Source organism: Cucurbita pepo, chromosome LG05 (genome assembly GCF_002806865.2).
Source record: "Cucurbita pepo subsp. pepo cultivar mu-cu-16 chromosome LG05, ASM280686v2, whole genome shotgun sequence".
In the NCBI taxonomy this organism is placed as follows: Eukaryota; Viridiplantae; Streptophyta; class Magnoliopsida; order Cucurbitales; family Cucurbitaceae; genus Cucurbita; species Cucurbita pepo.
Window position 1 is genome coordinate 5,827,427 of NC_036642.1, and position 20,694 is coordinate 5,848,120.

Consider the following 20,694-nt stretch of genomic DNA (forward strand, 5'->3'; position numbering starts at 1 on the left):
TCAGGTGTATCGTCTTCCTTCGTAAGACCCATTAAATAAACAAAAACAAAAACAAATTCAAACATATGATCTTTTGATCAATGATGTACGTTTTAACTAGTTGAGTTATTTCCAAAATGTGTATATCGGTTGTCGTTTTTCTTACAAGACCCAGTAATTAAACAAAGTTAACCAGTTGAGTTATTTCCATGTGAACCTTTTCCTCTATTCCCTGACCTGATTGAACGAGGTCAAGCTATTTTCCTCTCCTTTCGAAACTATTAGTAAAGTGCGGGATCCCTACAACTAGCATAGCAGCCTTCGATCGAAAAAAGGCTCTAAAGCCCCTACTCCTAAGTTGGAGCAACAAGCAACGGATTGAGCGCGTCTTCTATGAGAGAACAGCGTCTTCTATGAGAGAACAAAGCATGTAGAAGTCGCCTTCGTTAATGTTAATGGCATTTTCTCGGGGAAAAAGGTGATTGCCGAAAAATATGTATTCCTTTAAACCTAATTGGTACATACACAAAGTTTAAATGTTAATGCTTTTGTATTGAAAAAATAAAGAGTATTTTTCTGTAGTANAAAAACCAATTCATATTCAAAAAGAACTTTTTTGTTCATGCTTTTGGGAATTATATGGTTTTCATAATAATAATAATAATAATAATAAATACGTTGCGTCATATTCCACGTCATCATCCGAGCTCGGGTGGTACCATAAGTACTCCCTCAATGGCGCATTTGCAATCTCCAACTCTCTCGAGCCTCCCCTTCCCCTTCACGCACACTCTGATCTTATTCTTTCTTAAACTCACGCGCCGCCGTCAGAATGACCATCTCCCACTTTCTCTCCGCCGCCTCGCATTCCTCCACCGACACCGCCGGTGTTGATTTTGACTGGTTACCCGGTTCCTCCATCAAGCAATGGAACTCTGAACTTCCCGACAGCTGGGGCGACGGTTCACTGACTTCACCGCCGCAACCCCAAACAATTCATCCACCAACTAACAATATTCTATTTCACCATACTTTTAGCCTCCTCAACCCTTATCTCAAAACCAATGGCCTTCTTCAACAAACCGGTTCGTCGCCGTCGCCACCGCCACCACCGCTCTCCTCCGATAACGTCCTACACAAGCTATCCCTTCCCGCCGGTGATTTTCAGGTGAGAGGTTTATCATCACTTCAAGATGACACAATTAAACATCATTCCAGAACATGAAACAGTTGATTATTTCCAATAATACAATAATTTATTCAATACTAAAATTTAAAATCCAAAAAATGAGCCGTCACATGTCCTTTTTCATTTAATAAATGAGTCAAAAAGTCACATTATTATTTCAGTTTTCTTCAAATAATTTCTCCTATTAATGGAAATATTCAACTATGATGCTCAACCTCCATGCAAAGGATCATTGAAAAAGCTTGGCTTTTCAAGAACCCAAAGAGTTTTTCTTTTTTTTTCTTTAAATTAATATATAAATGATTAAATGGGGTTTGAGTAATAAATATAAAAATGGGTATGGCAGAGGAATAATCAGAGAGCAGAGAGTCCAGTTTCATGTGAAAGTAGCATCGCCATTGAAGGGATGAGCAGAGCTTGTAGGTACAGTCCAGAAGAGAAGAAGGAGAGAATTCAAAGGTATAGGAGCAAAAGAAACCAGAGGAACTTCAACAAGAAGATTAAGGTTTTTTCTTTTTTTCTTTTTTTTTTTTTTTGTTCTTTCTTATATTCTTCTTTATCTTACCCTACTTGAAATTATGAAATAATTCTAAAGAATAATTCATTTCTTATTGTACCTACATATAATTTGATAGATTCTATATGCCAACAACCATAAAGTTAGTAATTGGAAAGATAATTTCTAACTTTATAGTATAAATATAATAATTCAAATAATTTAACTGCATATAGTTTGATTCTTCACTAAAATAAGTAATTTATGCAAAGTTATTGAGTAATGTTCGTATAGTTTTCAATTTCATCCTTCATCTTTTTGCTTTTGTCATTCAAACTACACTTTTTTATTTGGATGGTAACCATGGAAAAGGAAGATTTTAAAACTATCCCAAAATTGGTCTAAAAAGCAAAGAAAACATTTGTTGAATCACAAATGACAAACAATCAATCAATCAATCTACTTTATATCTTCGCACCATGATAATAATTTTGTAGGTTTTGTTCATATGNTAAATACGTTGCGTCATATTCCACGTCATCATCCGAGCTCGGGTGGTACCATAAGTACTCCCTCAATGGCGCATTTGCAATCTCCAACTCTCTCGAGCCTCCCCTTCCCCTTCACGCACACTCTGATCTTATTCTTTCTTAAACTCACGCGCCGCCGTCAGAATGACCATCTCCCACTTTCTCTCCGCCGCCTCGCATTCCTCCACCGACACCGCCGGTGTTGATTTTGACTGGTTACCCGGTTCCTCCATCAAGCAATGGAACTCTGAACTTCCCGACAGCTGGGGCGACGGTTCACTGACTTCACCGCCGCAACCCCAAACAATTCATCCACCAACTAACAATATTCTATTTCACCATACTTTTAGCCTCCTCAACCCTTATCTCAAAACCAATGGCCTTCTTCAACAAACCGGTTCGTCGCCGTCGCCACCGCCACCACCGCTCTCCTCCGATAACGTCCTACACAAGCTATCCCTTCCCGCCGGTGATTTTCAGGTGAGAGGTTTATCATCACTTCAAGATGACACAATTAAACATCATTCCAGAACATGAAACAGTTGATTATTTCCAATAATACAATAATTTATTCAATACTAAAATTTAAAATCCAAAAAATGAGCCGTCACATGTCCTTTTTCATTTAATAAATGAGTCAAAAAGTCACATTATTATTTCAGTTTTCTTCAAATAATTTCTCCTATTAATGGAAATATTCAACTATGATGCTCAACCTCCATGCAAAGGATCATTGAAAAAGCTTGGCTTTTCAAGAACCCAAAGAGTTTTTCTTTTTTTTTCTTTAAATTAATATATAAATGATTAAATGGGGTTTGAGTAATAAATATAAAAATGGGTATGGCAGAGGAATAATCAGAGAGCAGAGAGTCCAGTTTCATGTGAAAGTAGCATCGCCATTGAAGGGATGAGCAGAGCTTGTAGGTACAGTCCAGAAGAGAAGAAGGAGAGAATTCAAAGGTATAGGAGCAAAAGAAACCAGAGGAACTTCAACAAGAAGATTAAGGTTTTTTCTTTTTTTCTTTTTTTTTTTTTTTGTTCTTTCTTATATTCTTCTTTATCTTACCCTACTTGAAATTATGAAATAATTCTAAAGAATAATTCATTTCTTATTGTACCTACATATAATTTGATAGATTCTATATGCCAACAACCATAAAGTTAGTAATTGGAAAGATAATTTCTAACTTTATAGTATAAATATAATAATTCAAATAATTTAACTGCATATAGTTTGATTCTTCACTAAAATAAGTAATTTATGCAAAGTTATTGAGTAATGTTCGTATAGTTTTCAATTTCATCCTTCATCTTTTTGCTTTTGTCATTCAAACTACACTTTTTTATTTGGATGGTAACCATGGAAAAGGAAGATTTTAAAACTATCCCAAAATTGGTCTAAAAAGCAAAGAAAACATTTGTTGAATCACAAATGACAAACAATCAATCAATCAATCTACTTTATATCTTCGCACCATGATAATAATTTTGTAGGTTTTGTTCATATGGCTCATTGTTTTCCAAAAATTCTCATAATATTATTTGTGTTCTTGAAGTATGCTTGTAGGAAGTCATTGGCCGATAGTCGACCAAGGATTAGAGGACGATTTGCAAGGTACAACGATGACGTTGCAAAGAATTATCCAGTGCAATGGAGTCATGGGCAAGAGGAAGAACAAGGAGAAGAAGAAGAAGAAGAGGCAAATTGTGATGATAATTGGATCAAGTACTTTGTAGATGCATATTCTACGAATCTTATTCCATGAATCTCTCAAAAGCAAAAAATAATAATGTAGCTCTAGTTGCAATCGGCCTCTTCCATTTTGACCATCTTTCAGTTGCGTGAGAGTTTTACATTGCTTATTTAGGCTTCTCTCTCTCTTTTCTTTTTCTATGTATGGAACCCAAAGTTTGAGTTAGCTCTAACTATATTTGTATTAATAATGGTGAAGGGTAATAATTATAATATTTAATCGATAATGGAGCTCGTTTTCATCTTTTTTGTGATAAGGATTTGACATAGAGTGGGATGGACATGGGCAGGCTGAAAGATTGGGCGGGCCGTTTTGGGGGATTGATTCGAGGTGTGTTTTAGTGCTGGGGATAAACGCCAAGATAAGTCAAAAAGGTGGAGAGAATTTCAGTCATTGTCATTTGGTAAGACAACAACAAAAGGGATTGCAACTTAGTTTGGTGACAGTCGCCATCTTCACAATATTAGGTTCTTTCCATATTCTATTCTATACGTCCTTCAATAAAAGTTGCTACCTAGCTTATTCAGTACACTATTAAAGAAACTTATAGATAAATATCTATATTTGTTGAGGATTGTAGAGAGGGAGTCCCACGTTGACTAATTTTAGGAATGATCATGGGTTTATAAGTAAAGGAATACATCTCCATTGGTACGAGGCATTTTGGAAAATCCCAAAGCAAAGCCACGAGAGCTTAGGCTCAAAGTGGACAATATCATACCATTGCGGAGGATTGAATCGTGGAGGATTGTGATTCCTACCCATATTGTTTAAAAAAATGTACTGAAAAGTACTATAATATCATAAATAGGATGATTTATTAGTTCACTATTCAAAGCAATAAATACTCACATGTATGATTCCATTTCCACCAATGAAATTCTATGATGCATCCGTTCGGCTTCACAAGCAGTGAGGAAGATTCATGAAGTCTCAAGCCACACAGTTGGATCCCGGTGGGCCAGTTGGTTTGGACTCTGTAATGAGCTCAAACTAACTTCTTCACCTAAACACTCAAATATTTTTTTGAGGAGAAAAAAGGAGCAACCTTTTGAAACTCGATAGTGAAGAATAATTCATCGAGACTAATTGGTGCAAAATGTATATCCAGCTATTATAAACAAAATTGAATATATCAATTGAGTAAAACCGAAGAAAATATTACTGCTAGCTTTTAGTTTTGCGGACCTTCTTGAAGAACAGAGGATTGATTAAGCGCTTGAATGGAAGCAATAGCGCTGGTCGATGTCTCCTCCGTTTTGATCGGTATTTCTCTGAATATGTTTCCTGAACTCTCTTGAAAACCATAGGATTGGTTAACCGCGGAGGATGATGTTGATGTCTCTTTCGTTTTGCACGACATGTCCCTGCGTTTATTAGTTTCAAAAGAAAAAAAAATCAAGCAATTGATGGAAACTTGACTCGGTTTTCATAGTTAACAGAATCAAATAGGATATAAACAGGGTTCAATCAAAATGGAGGTTTTAGTTAGTGTATCCCAAACTAAAGGAGTTGGGTATAAGAGTGATAATCTGTGGAGTTGCAACATAAAAGTGAGCCTCCATGTCTTAAACCTCAGTGAGAATTAGGTACCTGTTGACATTACGGCAGATATAGATTGATCTAGAGGTGGAGGATTGATCTGAGGGTCAGTTTCTCCACTTTTTTTCTCTTCCACTAACACCTCAGATGTTTGTTGTCGAATTGAGATCAAATAATCATCTTTTATATCAATCATACAAGAACTAAGAGGAGAAACCCGATCCTCGACTGCTGCTACATCCATAGGCTCCCCAAGTCTTGCACCAACTAAACATTCTTCATCTGTAAATGAACCATCTATTACCATAGTCATATTCTTTTGATTTTCTGAAACCAAATTAGTTGAACTTTTGTCCCTCAACACACTTTCTAAACCAGACAATGTATCAGAACTTCTTAAGCAATACTCATTCCGATGAGAATCGACATCCTCCGACATTGTAGAAGTTTCTTTTCCATCATTTATTAAAACAACATCTAATACATCTCTGGTAGATGTAGGACAATGCACGAACACATTTGTGGATACTACATTTAACTCGCTACTGGGTAGCGGGTTTTGTGGTTGCACATTATCAATGTCCATTCCAATAGGTTTTTCCTGCATTGAGGCCTTGGGCTGCACAATTTCTTCGACAGTGCATTTGTCTTCGTCAGAATTACTTCTAACGTTTCCTGCATCACCAGAGCATTGACGATCGGATGTAGAACAATGTTTACCATCAAGAGGACAGGACTGTTGAATTACTCCATTTACTGCAATTGGTGGCTCAATGGCATCAACAACATGCGACGAGCCTCTGTTATCATTCAACGACACTTTTGCCTCAGAGCCTGATATCACATTCTTGACTAGAAAACCTTGTGGAGGCATGTTGTCAATGACTGAAGTGAAATCAATGGCTTTCACAATTTTTGATGTATTAGAGGCAGCAAAAGATTTTGCTATATCATCCAATAGCAAATCACCTTCGCCACTTGATATAGGATCCCATTTGAACAAATCCACTGACCAAGGGTCATTCGAATCTAACTTATCATCTGATGATATCCTTTCAACTCGAATCGTCTCCTTGTAGAACTGCTTTCTCTTTAAAGCATTAGCTATAAGATTGCTGAAATGCAGTACATATGAAAACTCGTAAATATTCATGGTATTTTTTTCAAACTACAAGATATTTTTTAATTCTTCTTTTCAAGGACTCGTACCGACAATTTTTTGAAACAGCAGCTTTTGCTCGCTCCATAGAGACACCAAGCAAGGATGACAAGTTTGCAACATCAAAAGGTCCTCTAATTTCATTTACAGAAGAGGCAGCACTAGATAATATGAGATTCTTTCCTTTTGTCCAATCCACCAAGACCTGAAATTTAAATAAGCTAAAGGTCAGATGATAACACAAGCTCGCTCACGATAAGAAATAAGTGTCATTCGTAAACAAAAACAAGAAAATAACACCAAGTATAATACAAAGATCTAGAGCATAACACTTCTAGAAGACCACTTGTCCACTGCAGCTTTCTATGGACACCCTCTTTATGAGGAGCATAATATTAGAAAGATTTGTCCGAACACACTTTGGACACGAAAATAAGCATTAATAAGCAAGTATGACACATGTAGTCCAGATATGGATTTTTGCCATCTAACTTTCACAATATTGTCCCCGGGAATGAACTAGAACCTTGATGCTTTATTCTAACCTTAGTAGCAGATATCATTTGCCTCCTTGCATGAACGTCTGAAAGAAGATCAGAGTACATAATTTCAAAGTAAACTCCACGCTGTGAGAAAAAAAGAACATTGCCAGAATATATAAGTCAGTCGCCACTGATCAAAAGGATGATACATTTATTTATGCCATAATAATTCAAGTAAAACAAAACACGAAAGATCAATAATTGACAAACCTGAATTGCAGATTTTATGTGACCTTGCTTCAACCTGAAAGGCAGTTTCTCCGCAAAATCAATTGCAATTATGTCTATCTACGTGATGAAAAACACAGTTAATATGACTAAATTGTGAAAGACAATGGAAAGTATGATAAGTTCGAATTAGGAAAAAAAAATGCAAATAGGATTACTAGCTTATGCAAGTAGTATTGTCTCGCAACTCCAAACAAGATCATTGAATAATCTAAGCAAATTGCTAGATTTCACAATAACAAAACAAAATAAACACAAAAATAAATCCGACAAACCTCCAATTTCTCACAAGCCTGCTCAAAAGCATTCTGATTGAGAGGCTTCACAGCAATCAAATCGTAGGTCTTCAGAACGAGGTTGCCAGAATTGACTGCCAGAATCTCCTGCAAACTATTGATACAAATAGTAAGACGCGTGTACTGACGGAAAGGAGAGGACCGCGGGACGCCGAGAAGATTGCGGTGGAACTCCAACGAGGCAGAGAAGGTTGGAAGGATACTTTGAAGTGATGAAACATTAAGGAGAGGAATAGTACAACGGTCCTTATCAGACATCACTCCTTTGATCGTACGATTGTAGGCGATTCCGGAGTAGCCTAGCTCCATCAGTTTGGCCACAATCTTGATGCGATTAACCCTAATTGAAGATGAAGACGAGTGCTCATCGTAAGGAATGTTGAGATCGAAGAAACCCATGGCGATGGAGGAGAGACAGCTTTGAACTGATGAAGCTCAGGGTTTAAGCAGGAAGAACTCAAGAAACGCTCTCCATCGTTGAGGCGCCCCCGAACTGAAGGGTTTAACTGATGTGAACGAAACTCAGAAATCGGAATTGGGCCAATTTATAGGCCCAATATGAATTTTAAGCCCAATCAATCTGTGATTGGGCTTCGAGAGATCCGACTTGCAAGAAAAATACCGACCCGAAATTCCCAATTCTAAACAAAATTTATTATTAAAAAAAAATGGTAATGATTAAGTTGGAGTCTATTTATCTCCCACTTTTAAAAAAAATTAATAAACTTTTAAACTTTTAATTTTATTTCTAATAAAAATTTTAAATTTTTAAAAATATTTAATAAATCTTTGGTTTTTTCTATTTTATTAATAAATTCAATTTTGTATATAATAGATTTTTTTATTTATTGAAAAACTTTAAAATATAAAAATCCTACTAAACAAAAAATAAAAATTTAATGTATTATTAAACATAAAATTAAAGGTTATATTTAATAAATTAATTAATTTTAAAATAATTCTAAATATTTTTAACTTGAAAGTGTAGGGATTAAATTGTAATTTAACTTCTTCTTTTTTATATATAAAATTTAATTAGGATGGTAAATGCCCAATTTTGTGTCCAATTATTACAATGGAAATTGAACTAATTATTAGTATTACTACGTAAAGCTTGCTCCTAATGTAACATAAGATTGGCCCATTACCATAATTAAAATAACTTTACTTTTTTAACAAAATTTAATAAATCTCCTTTTTTGTGCTGTCACATAATTAAAACCCTCCCTTCTATAACCATTATATTAACTCTTCTTTAAATAATATGAAATTGAGTGTGTTATCAACTTACCAGATACTCGTGGCTTGTGTTGTTACCCATTGTATCAAAGTCAAACACCATGCGGTGTGTCAGCGAGGACAAGGGGGTGGACTATGAGATCTCACGTCGGTCAGATAGGAGAACGAAATGAAACATTCCTTATAAGGGTGTGGAAACCTCTCTCTAACATACGCGTTCTAAAACTGTGAGACTGACAGCGATACATAACGAGTCAAAACGGACAATATCTGCCCATATAAACCATCTACAAGTGTTATCTCATCAATGGCTTGTTAGAAATCACGACTCTACACAATAGTATGATATTGTCCAAATTGAGCATTAGCTCTTATGGCTTTGCTTTGGACTTCCCCAAAATGTGTCATACCAGTGGAGATAAGATTCCTTGCTTATAAACTCATGATCATTCTCTAAATTAGCTAATGTAGGACTCCCAATCCTCAACATGGCTCGAGTCCCTCCTCCCTCTAGAAGGCAGTCTTCCCCCTTTTTCACCATCTGCTTAATATGGGTAGGAAAGTCCCAAGTCTGAAATTTCATTGGGTCTTTCTATCTAAGTTATATGTAAATATAGGAGCCAAAACATTAAAGTTGATTCTCGAGGCAGGTCCAAATTTTCAACCAAACTCGATTTATTTGGTATAAAAGCTCTCTACTCTCGATTGATCCAACCCCAGCAACCCGTGTAAAATAGCGTAANTAAAAAAAAAAAAAAAAAAAAAAAAAAAAAGAAGGCCCAAGTTGTTTGGTAGGAGTTGATTGAGAGGTTCCATAGAAGCAAAGCAATAGGTATAATTTGTAAGTATAAATGAAGAAAATGAAAGCATAAACAGAGCATAGACACTCCCATCATTACTCCCTATGACTACTCATTCTCCTTTGCTTAAAATGTTCGCAACTTCTTCACTTATTATTTATTTTTTTATTTTTTTAATCTACTCCCCCTACTAAAATTATAATTTTACTTTTTAACTTTTTAACTGCTTCTAGTAAAACTTAAATTTAAAAAATTACCTTAATTCTATATTATATTAATAAATTTAGAATCAAATGAAAAAAGGGTTATAATTTAGAATTAAATGCAAAATAAATAACAGTTGTTGAATATGTGAGTGCCTACGTGTCAGTAAGACTAAGTCAAACTCCAAATCATGTAAATATTTTTTTGAAATTAATTTTATTTCGTAATTAATAATTACTGCTTTAAATAAATTTTATAGTTTTAGTTTGACTCAAATATCTAATTATGGTTTAATTTTTTTAAAATATATTTGATAAATAATTTTAAAATAAAGTTTAAAGGGAAATGTAATTTAATGGAAATTANGGAACAGAAGTCATGGAGCTTGTCGAAGTTCGAATTTCCTGCCTATAATTAAAAATTCTCAAATAAGTTCAAAATATAAAACCGTAACTAATTTCACAAATCCCTAAACTCTTCTTTACCTCCAAATCCGCAATGGCCTCCGTCTGCATATCGAACTGCATCAACGACGCTCGAGTCCCCGTCCGTCCGACCTACATAAACCTCTACAAGTGGCCGGAATCCGACGCCGAGTTCATCCGATCCGTCAGTTCCAAACTGAATCGAACATCGCGCGTCGTCGACAGCATCTCTTGCCGGCAGATGTATCTCAGAAGTTACACGTTCTCCAGAGAAGAGGATAACGTGGCGGAGAAGACGAACAAGTGCTTCGGCAAAGTCGGAATGCGACAGAAAGTTTCTCGCCGGAGAAATAAGAAGAAGAAGAAGAAGGCCATGGCGGAGGAGGAGGACGAGTCTGAGAAGATCAGGAAGTGTTCGACGCTGAAGAAGGCGAAGGAGTTATCGTGCGCCGCTTTGACGTCCGTCTTCCGGCGGTTGCTATCGTGTACCGCTAAAGTCGACGTGGCCGATAATGCCAGAGAGATCCATTAGCGATTAGTATTTTAATTTCTTTATTTTTCTCTTTTTTTCTTTTCTTCTTTTTGGTTCCCATTGGTCTAAATGGCATCCGATTCAGCAAAGAAGGAATGTTGTTGGTGTACGGAAAATATGTAAATTGGATTTTAATCTTTTTTTAGAGAGATAATATTTTTTATTTATAGTTTCCATATTAAAGAAAAAAAAATATGTGTTGCAATAATGATATATAAGGGTTTTTTTTTTCTTTTTCTTCTTTCCTTAATGTAAATTTTAATATTTTCCATAATCTCATATCCCATGATATATTCTAAAATATCTTTAATAAAACTTTTAAAATTAAATTGTAAATTTAAAGCTTTAATTTTATATCTAATAAAAATTAATATTTCAAATCTTATTAGACCCAAAATTGGGAGAAAACCTAAAATATTTTATTTAAAAAATTTCTCAAAATTGGTATAAAAAATTGTATGCGTGTTTGATTTGAAATATATATATATTGGAAAATTAAAAGATTTAATTAAAAATATCTCAAAATTGGTATAAAAAGTTGTATGCTTGTTTGATTTGAAATAAAAAATAAAAAAACAAAATTTTGAATATTGGGAAATTAAATATTTAATTAAAAAAATCCGAAATTGGTATAAAAAGTTGCATGGTTGTTTGATTTGAAAAAATATAGAAAAAATAAAAAAAAAATAAAAAAAAATGAATATTGGGAAATTAAAAGATTCCTTAAGAATATTGGGAATCAGAAAATTACATAGAAAAAGCTGACATTGGTGAGTGGCTCAATCTCTTTCCTATTGGAAAAACAGAATAGAAATATAATTAATTAAAAATCTGCAAAATCCCATAATTATTCTATTAAATTAGATTGATTTTTAAATCTTCAAAATTATTCTAAAATATATTTTAAATTATTTAAAAATCTGTTTAGATTTAAACTTTTAAAGCTCATTTATTCCGTCATAAATATTCAAATTTTAATGATTTTGAAAAATTTTAAATTCAAAAATCAACTTTTGACTATTTTTAAATCGCTTTCATTAAAATTTATTAAATACTTTCTTTATTTTGTCTTTACTTTTTCAAATATTTTTAAATTTTGGAAATAATTTATTTTTTTAAGCTTAAAAACTTTTTTTTTTTTTTTTTTTTTTTGTAAGAATTAATTATATATTAAAATTCAGAAACTATTTGATTGGTGGCTTTTAATTTTATGTTTTTATAAATACTATTTGTGAATTTATTTATTTTCTTACCTATTTTTTATAAATGTGGTTTTAAAATTGAAGCCAAATTTTGAAAATTACAAAAATTAATTTTAGAAACTTGTCTTTTCAAATTTGGATAATGAAAGATAAGAAACCCTTCTCGAAAATGGTGAGACAATAAATCCAATTTTCAAAATAAAAACCCAATAACCCTTTTAATTCTGATAATTAAAACTATGTTTTTTCTTTTTAATATATAAAATTTAATTAACAAAATTAGGTGAAAATAAATTCTATTTTAAATTATTGCAACAAACTTATCAACTCATTAGCTTCACACAACCATCAAAATTTATGAAACAATTTTATAAAATTATTGTTTATTTGTGTTAATTACAACCAAAATCAACTTATTTGAACCTACGAACAATAATGTATCGAATAAGTCTTTAAACTTTCAACTCCCTAAACTTTAAACAGTGTGAGATCCTGTACCGGTTGAAGAACAGAATGAAACATTCTTTCTAAAAGTGTGAAAACCTCTTCCTGATATATGCGTTTTAAAATCACGATGTTGACGGCCAAAGCGGACAATACATGCTAGAGTGGGCGTGAGTTGTTACAAGTGATATCAGAGTAAGATATTGAGCGGTGTGCCAGCAAGGACGCTGGATCTCCAAAGGGAGTGGATTGTGAGATCTCACATTAGTTGGAGAGAAGAACTAAACATTTCTTATAAGAGTGTAAAAACTTCTTCTGAGCAAACACGTATTAAAATCGTGAGACTGATGACAATGCGTAACGGGCCAAAGTTTTAGTCTAATTAGAAATACGATTGGAATTAAAAGTTGGTGTTTAATTAGGGTTTTGGGGGAAAGGGCATGTCGGCAAGGAATGATTTTGAAGGTCCAAGCTTTGTCTGTGGTGTCGGGCTGTGCGGTGGGACATGGCTCCACTGGCATTCTAATGTAATTAAGCGCCTCATTGCACGCAATCTGCTATCATTTCTGGTCATGAGTTTAAAGCATCACATTAAACATTATTTTTTTCATCTCCCATCATTCATTCTCATTCCTTGCCCCTTTTCGTTATATTTTACTCCTTACCTACATATATTTTTATAATATAATATAATCTCGTCGCAGTGACACGGTATCGACTCATCTCATATTTTATTCCTTTTATATTACGTTTAAATCTTACTTTCGATCGGTACTTTTCATACCTGTTTTTTTTTTTTTTCATTTTGTATTGTATTTAATCGAACTTAAGGTTTATGATTTCCAGAAGTGACACGTGTGGCTTAGAGTAAACAACAATTCAATCTTCTACTTTAATTTTCAAAATCTGTCCGTATCTAAATAAGATTGTTACCTGTAGAAAGGGCGTCGACCCATTGGGGAAGAAGAAAAGTTGCGAGGGTTACGAGAAGGTTAGATGAGCTTATTTTATGGTTCAAATTGAGAAACGAATCTAATTTTTAGGTCAATCAATCAAATTTGTTTAGTTCTTTATTAGTTGGTAATGGGGCATGTGGGTGCCAAACATGTCTTTTTTATCACTTCATACGCCTTGAAGAAGCCAACAAAGCATTTACAAAAGCATGCTACTCAAATTATTCTATGTACAAGTTTACAACTATTGAGTAAATTTAATCCTCAAACTTTCGAATATTGTATAGATTCTTTGACCGACTCGGGAATCGAATGGATTCGAACTGATAAACAACAATTAAGAGACATTGAAACATGAAAGACAACAATGTATGGCAGTTCATTACATAGTTGAAAGAAAACAATATCCAGATGAAAAATGGATCTAAATTGCAGCAAACACATGTTCCATGAAAAGATTCAGAGCTAAACACAACGAAGCCTCGACACCGCTACCTACGGAGATCGGGAAGTTTAGGAAAAAACGACACACCATGGTCATTGACGAGATGTTAGCTGACTAAAAAGAATAACAAGACTAAATGTCTAATGATTCTAGACAAACATGAAACGACGACAAAAACGAATATGTTCGATGAAGGGATGCAAATCAAAATCAATCGGTAACGGAGATGCGAACTACCTTGTTCGATGTAGTTGGTTGAAGTGGTAACAAGTTTGATAGATATTGCAGAGACTCACCAGCACAGCCCCTTCTGTACAAGAGAAGAACCTAGTATGTTACACATGTAGTTTGGCTCCTCCCTCTGCAAGAGAAAAAATGGCTAATAAATGTGAAGAAACACAACTAGAGATTGTCCTGTTCATATACAATGAAGCAAGGAACATTCTCTAAAAGGGTGTGTGCCTACGTCGTTGCCTGAAGTATACAGAACGCCAACGCCACATATTCAGCTGCATCGGCCTAATGCTGCAGCGACATCGGGTCATCGACCCTCAGATTTCACGAGCTGAGAGAACACCCTACTCATGGAAACTCCAGAAAGATCATCCACGCCCGGAACGTTGAACTGTGTAGCAGAAGCACCTGTTTCGATATCATTGAAGTTGTTAATTTGAGGAGAGAGCTCGCCGATCATATTAGTACTGTTATCTTCTGGATCGACTTCGATAATGGCTTCTTGTAGCTGAAGAGCATACTCCAAGTTCCACAAGACGTCTCCCATGGATGGCCGGTCGACTCCATAGTCAGCCAAGCATTTTTCAGCAGTTTCACCAAACTTCCTAAGAGAAGTTGCTCTAATTTTACCTACAAGAGTAGAATCAATGATTTGATCCAACTGCCCTTTCTTCTGCCATTTCATTGCCCATTCAGCTAAGTTTACCATTTCTCTAGGAAGGGTTGGATCTATGACAGGTCTTGCACAAAGAACTTCAAACAAAACAACTCCAAATGAATAAACATCTGATTTCTCTGTCAGTTGTTGCCTCCTGAAATATTCAGGATCAAGGTACCCAAAACTCCCTTTCACAGCAGTACTGACATGGGTTTGGTCTAGATCAGGACCCGTCTTCGAAAGCCCAAAGTCTGCAACCTTCGCCATGAGGTTTTCGTCGAGTAAAATATTAGCGGACTTCACGTCACGATGAATAACCGGTTTGGCATAGCCAGTATGGAGGTAATGAAGTCCTCTAGCGGCTCCAATGCAGACCTCAAGTCTCTCTTTCCAGCTCAAACTAGGAAAATCAGAACCATATAGATGACTCTTCAGGGTGCCTTGTTCCATGTACTCATAAATCAGTATCATCTCATTCCTCTCATCACAGTAACCAATCAATGAAACGAGATGACGATGACGAAACTGTGACAGCATCTCGATTTCAGTTTGAAACTCGGCCAATCCTTGTTGGGAACGCGGATTACCCCTCTTTGCAGCAATTTTGGTGCCATCATTCAAAACTCCCTTGTATACTTTCCCGAACCCGCCAATACCAATAACCCAGCTCTCATCGAAGTTATTTGTAGCCTCTTGAACTGTTGCAAAAGGTATTCGATACCCGTAGTTGGAAGCAGCACTTGTGATCGTGCCATTAGAGTATTTACTTCCCATAGTGTGTGACATTCCTCCAGCTGTGGATATCGAAATCCATGATTTCGTCGGGGCCTGATGCATTCCCTTTCTTTTTCGCCTGCACAGCACGAAAAGAACGCCAACCAATATAGCTGCAACAAATGCCCCAATAACCACACCGATAATGACGCCAACATGCTTATTTGAAGAAGTCGAGCCTGGAAAACTAATTACAGAGTCTTCCCCGCTGAGACTGCCAACAGAGTTGCTCATTTTCATGATTTCCAGACCATTTAGAATGGCATTTGGATACACATTGGCTAAGTTTGCTGGGCCAATACTCACAAGAAGTATGTCATTCTTGATCAATCCTGTAACAGAGTCCATATAGTATGGAGTGCCCAGAGCATTAGAAAGTCGAACACTAAGATCCAGATCCCGAACAACCAGCCACGAGTCAACATAAACATTGAAATAAAGTTGGTGTAGAGATTTGCTCACAATGTCACAGAAGTGAAACCGAACAAGGTACTGAAACTCAGGATCAACTTTAAACCTCCATGTCACATTGAAGTTGCTGTTTGGATTGTCCTTCGAGTTCATCTCCATGAGAGTACCATAGACAACATTTGGAGCGATCTCCGGCGCTGCGCCTTCAGGGCTGTATTTAACAGCGGGAATGTTCGAGAAACTTGTTGCAGAATTCTTATTTACTAGAAAGCTTCCATCAGAAACCCAATTCCGTGTAAGAGGATCTTTATCAGGAGCAACTTTTGGGCCACCCACATTAACTCTAGCAACAGTCTCATATGCTAGAGTAGTCAGCCCTTGAAATTTACCAGATGGTTCTAACAAAGTGGCTTCATCAACAATGAGAATGTCAGGAACAGAGACAACTTCAATGGCGTTCACATATGCAATGGAGCCAATAACAGGAGCAAAGATAACTTCAAGAGTATCTGATTTCACATCCACAGAGAATTCTTTGACTATGGGATCCTTCTCTACAACCAAATCTCTCAGCAGAACAAAGTTTTGAGTTGAAACACTAAAATTTGCAGCACTCATATTGAAGCTAGAAAACACAAATGGATAGAAATAGAGGCGGATCCAATGCCTTCCGGTTTTCTGTATTGGAAACGTGAATTTTGATGTTCCAGTAAAGATTCTAGCAGTTTCGAACAGCGCTGAATCATTAGAAGACGAGGCAGGAACTGAAGATGTATTAGCCGAAATGGTTTCTGGAGTGGAAAGAAAATTTGAAGCCAAATTATCGGCCATGAAAACACGGTTACCCACAGACACATTCCCGGAAGATCCACAGTCAATGAGATAATTATCTACCGGATTAAACAAACAAGAAATGTAAGGAAAAAACGAAATCAACAAACCACCCCAGAGGAGTAATCCAAATCTTCTTCTACAATCCATCGCTACAAGTTTCAATAGCTAATCGAGAAAAAGGACCAGAAACAGAACCTGATTCGAAACAACTTTTGAAACTAGGGTTTACAATGGAAGAACAATCAATAGAATGCGTTTTCAATCAGAATCCAAGAAAACGACCGAGAAATTAGCACTTTGTTTATCATAAAAAATCCAAATAGTGATAGAACCAGATGTATATTCCTCAGCAGGAGGCAAATCTGAAGCAAACAGAGAAGCAACAGTGAATCAAAGTACAATAAATCTGAAAAACCACCAACTGGGTCGAAGTTGTAGGTTTAAAAGCAGATAGATACCCTTCCATTACTACTTGCGATAAGAGCAGAACAAAAACAAAAGAACAATGAAGAATCTCAGAGGAGAAAGCGAGCTAGAACGCGGAAAGAGACAGCCAAGTTCTCAGACAGCTGACTTCGTTCTGGCAAAATCCAAAATAATGAAGTTCATCCCTGAAGGTAAGAAAGTGACAATAAAGAGGTAAAATGAACGCAGAGAAATGGAAGAACAACAGTAGGGCTTTAATGGCGGGATTGAAAAGTAACAGAAAGATATTTAGTGATTGAAAAGACGAAGTTGCAGAAGTTGGGTGAACTGATTTCAGAAACGAACAAGAGAAATTGACGAGAAATGAAAAGCAGAAATTAAATTAAGCTTAAAATAAGATCGGCATTTGGCAGCGTGCTATGGTCAAGAAATTCGATCCGAAGCAATTTTGTTAAAAAATTGAGCGCTCAAGAACAGAGGTTGAGCCGTCCATCACGAGGCAGTCATTTGGGAGCACATGGATTATTCGGTTCTTTGGGTCCGAGTTCTTTTTGATATTCAAGCTGTATTGATGACCACACAAGCCAAATCCTCATATTTTCCGAACCAAGGTTATAACCCACTGACTAAGTTAGTTATGAGAAATTTAGACTTCATGGACAACATCGACACAGGCTCGAAACTCAAGTCATGTCTCAAAAAACTGTATTAGAAAACGTGAGCTAAGAAATATGTCGAAGACAATATTATAAGCTAAAAGCGATTAGTTAATAACAACGGGTTTGATAGCATAGAACTCTTGGCGAAAAAGTAACAACTAATCATATCCCTCTACAGTACATTTTTTTGGCATTTTAGCTCAGACAACACGTCCTAAACAAACACGGTCGAGATATCCAATATGTAGCAATAGACAACATACATTTGACAAGTATGACTGTGACAATTAGCACATGTGTTTTCCACTTAGTGAGAAAAGACTTTTTCGAACTAAGTAGAGTTTGTTCGATCTCTTATACATTTAAAAATTAGAGGCTTATAGTTCTAATATGTTGGTAGTATGGACGTGTTGATAACAATCACGGTGTTCCAAATTGATCTATTGGCAAGAAGATTCAAAAAAATATGTCAACAACAGAATTCAAAGCCCTATGGGCTGAAGGCTCAATTGATTTCAAACCTGTTGCATTAGTCAAGAAGAACTATGTTTAATTTCATAAATTATGTTAGAGTCAAATGGTCAATTTGACTTATTCTTTGCGGAGATTAAAGGGGATCGGGAATAAATCTCGTCCACAAACAGTCTTTTGTCGGGAGACTATAAATACCCAATATGTTATGTAAAATTCAGATGGGTGGATGAATGTAATTCGGATCTCAAATTAAGACATTTCCCTTACAAATACAGCATCATATTTGCCATTTATAAGTTTCAACCCATTCTTGTGGTAGAATTGCACTCCAGCCATTCAATCAAGCCTTGATAAGTTAGATGGTGGAGGGACTCAATTTAGAACAAGGTTTCCAAATCTTGCTTTTGTATCTTCGATCGTAATCTAATTCTAGTTTTATCTCTTGGTTAATCCAAATGGAGGTGTTAATTACTTTGATTCAAAGGTTGTTGCTTCAACAAAAACTTGGATCGTTGGGCTGAGGATTAGGGTTGCCTTATCTCATATATAAGCTCGTGTTATTATTGACCGCAAATACGAACATGCCACAATTAATTGTTTGGCTAGATAAAAGGCAAGCTAGAACTCAATCCAACATTTATACTTTAAATAAATATTTTATTTTATCCATTTATTTATTTTTTCCTATAAATAACTATTAATACGTGGAAATAAAACGTCACAAAATTTTGACATAAGACCAAAAACAATAAAACCATTGGACGAAACAACATGTAAGCCATGTTTGGAATAACTCATTAAAAAGTATTTTTAATAATTAAAAAAAAAATCAAATTTCCTATAGAAATATTTATTAATTTAAAATTATTTTCTTATAACTAAATATTTTTTTTTATTTATTACCTTAAATATCCATTTTCAAGAAGTCAAAATGGGTTTAAAATAATCAACTAAAAATATATTTAAAAAAATACGTAGAAAAAAAAAAAATGACAATTTATAATTTCATAATAAAGAAATCGTATTTATAATTAATAATATCTTTATATATTGTGCAATTAAATTTTTTATTAATTGTTTTAATAGATTAATCATTTACTATAAGTTGGAGTAAGTTGCCAACCTACCCCAACTAGACCACGTAGATATTAAAATATACACGTGGCTTTTAATTTTTTTTAAGCTAATTTTTCCACTATTGTGTTTTTTAATTGCATTACCACCCAACACGCTTTCTTAATATAATAAATATTCAAAGTATATTCTTTAAAATCCTTAAAATTCCTGCTACGCTAATGAAATTAGCGTTCGTGTATAACTCATTTCATTTATATGCGGTACATCTCTGGAAGATCTCGAGAGAAAAAAAATATTCTAATTATCATAATTATTTGTAACAAACATAAATTATCTGTAATTGTAACCCACCGCTAATAAATAGTGTCTATTTTAATTTACAATGGCGGTGAACTTCACTTCCAACCAGACTCATGTACCGACATCATTCATAGTGATAACAAGAACACAAATGTCTGCAGCTGTTCGTGTAAAGCTGACGAATCCGCTCGAAAGAAAAACATGACGAGGACTTACATGTCCAAAACTTCAACGCCTTATGAAAAAAATCAACCATTTTGGGCAGCTGGTGGGAGTTGCGCCATACATCATGTCTTTCCAAAATGGACATTTATTCTTTCTTTTGTATTTACTTTTTTTTTTTCTTTTCTTTTTATTAATTATTCAAAGCGTAGAAAAATATAGCGCAACTGACGGTGGTTTTAAATTATTAAATGCATGTTGAAAAATGAAAATAATAATAATAATAATAATATTTATGTTGTCCATCCTTAATCGAGCTTTGAAGTTGATTGAAAGTTGCAAGGGAGAGGATCCCGAGTGAGAGGATTGTACTTGAAAATGGAAGCTCGAGTGACCTTCAACAAATGGCACCTGTACCCAAAACCTTCACGTGTTAAGAGATTACAACTCTCTCTATTTTTCACGTGTAGTGACTAGGCGGGGGTGATTGTTTACCAAATACACAGATTTTTGCAAAGTCTTAAGATCATGTATGAGGGTCGATGCTTGCCCAGCATCGAAAGGTCAAGGAAGTTGGTGATATGATGATAGAAAAACCAACGATCAAAGCCCTGGTGCGCGGCGATTGTAACTATAACTGTTCTAAGGTAGTAAACTTCCACGTTGAATAAGTTTCGATACTCACCAAAGTCATAAACAATTTAACCATTATCTTAGAATGAAGCT

The 20,694-nt window shown here is 35.1% G+C and overlaps 4 protein-coding genes across 10 annotated transcripts; 2 read left to right on the plus strand and 2 right to left on the minus strand.

Moving 5' to 3' along the window:
- The first annotated feature begins 769 nt into the window (after nucleotides 1-769).
- LOC111794487 (two-component response regulator-like PRR1) lies at nucleotides 770-4,174 on the plus strand. Of its 2 annotated transcripts, none has more exons than XM_023676523.1 (3): nucleotides 770-1,147; nucleotides 1,515-1,673; nucleotides 3,751-4,174. In XM_023676523.1, the coding sequence occupies exons 1-3, from the start codon at nucleotides 812-814 to the stop codon at nucleotides 3,958-3,960; spliced, it is 705 nt and encodes a 234-aa protein (XP_023532291.1). In that variant the 5' UTR covers nucleotides 770-811; the 3' UTR covers nucleotides 3,961-4,174. The 2 variants fall into 2 exon arrangements, with proteins under 2 accessions (XP_023532291.1, XP_023532290.1); XM_023676522.1 differs by lacking the exons at nucleotides 770-1,147; nucleotides 1,515-1,673 and adding exons at nucleotides 2,297-2,674; nucleotides 3,042-3,200.
- Nucleotides 2,604-8,208, minus strand: LOC111794415. Of its 6 annotated transcripts, none has more exons than XM_023676408.1 (8): nucleotides 7,695-8,208; nucleotides 7,402-7,435; nucleotides 7,195-7,232; nucleotides 6,700-6,854; nucleotides 5,542-6,605; nucleotides 5,137-5,315; nucleotides 4,801-4,925; nucleotides 2,604-2,692 (listed from the first exon to the last, which is right to left on the minus strand). In XM_023676408.1, the coding sequence occupies exons 1-7, from the start codon at nucleotides 8,112-8,114 to the stop codon at nucleotides 4,872-4,874; spliced, it is 1,944 nt and encodes a 647-aa protein (XP_023532176.1). In that variant the 5' UTR covers nucleotides 8,115-8,208; the 3' UTR covers nucleotides 2,604-2,692; nucleotides 4,801-4,871. The 6 variants fall into 6 exon arrangements, with proteins under 6 accessions (XP_023532176.1, XP_023532172.1, XP_023532178.1 ...); XM_023676404.1 differs by having other exon boundaries at nucleotides 7,195-7,275; nucleotides 7,402-7,479; XM_023676410.1 differs by having other exon boundaries at nucleotides 7,195-7,275; nucleotides 7,695-7,854.
- A 2,198-nt stretch (nucleotides 8,209-10,406) lies between these two features.
- Nucleotides 10,407-11,078, plus strand: LOC111794509. The gene has a single exon (XM_023676550.1). It carries the CDS (start codon nucleotides 10,457-10,459, stop codon nucleotides 10,913-10,915), a length of 459 nt encoding a protein of 152 aa, XP_023532318.1. The 5' UTR covers nucleotides 10,407-10,456; the 3' UTR covers nucleotides 10,916-11,078.
- Nucleotides 11,079-13,869: 2,791 nt separating this feature from the next.
- On the minus strand, nucleotides 13,870-17,812 carry LOC111794404 (receptor-like protein kinase HERK 1). The gene is made up of 2 exons (XM_023676387.1): nucleotides 14,426-17,812; nucleotides 13,870-14,320 (listed from the first exon to the last, which is right to left on the minus strand). Exon 1 carries the CDS (start codon nucleotides 17,015-17,017, stop codon nucleotides 14,501-14,503), a length of 2,517 nt encoding a protein of 838 aa, XP_023532155.1. The 5' UTR covers nucleotides 17,018-17,812; the 3' UTR covers nucleotides 13,870-14,320; nucleotides 14,426-14,500.
- Between the last annotated feature and the right edge of the window lie 2,882 nt (nucleotides 17,813-20,694).

Coding starts and splice junctions, on each gene's coding strand:
- LOC111794415 (XM_023676404.1), bottom strand. CDS start 8,114: ATGGGTTTCTTCGATCTCAACATTCCTTACGATGAGCACTCGTCTTCA. Junction 6,855..7,194: donor AAATGATATCTGCTACTAAG/GTTAGAATAAAG, acceptor TTTAAATTTCAG/GTCTTGGTGGATTGGACAAA. Junction 5,316..5,541: donor ATCTGCCGTAATGTCAACAG/GTACCTAATTCT, acceptor TAATAAACGCAG/GGACATGTCGTGCAAAACGA.
- LOC111794509 (XM_023676550.1), top strand. CDS start 10,457: ATGGCCTCCGTCTGCATATCGAACTGCATCAACGACGCTCGAGTCCCC.
- LOC111794404 (XM_023676387.1), bottom strand. CDS start 17,017: ATGGATTGTAGAAGAAGATTTGGATTACTCCTCTGGGGTGGTTTGTTG.
- LOC111794487 (XM_023676523.1), top strand. CDS start 812: ATGACCATCTCCCACTTTCTCTCCGCCGCCTCGCATTCCTCCACCGAC. Junction 1,148..1,514: donor TTCCCGCCGGTGATTTTCAG/GTGAGAGGTTTA, acceptor TGGGTATGGCAG/AGGAATAATCAGAGAGCAGA. Junction 1,674..3,750: donor ACTTCAACAAGAAGATTAAG/GTTTTTTCTTTT, acceptor GTGTTCTTGAAG/TATGCTTGTAGGAAGTCATT.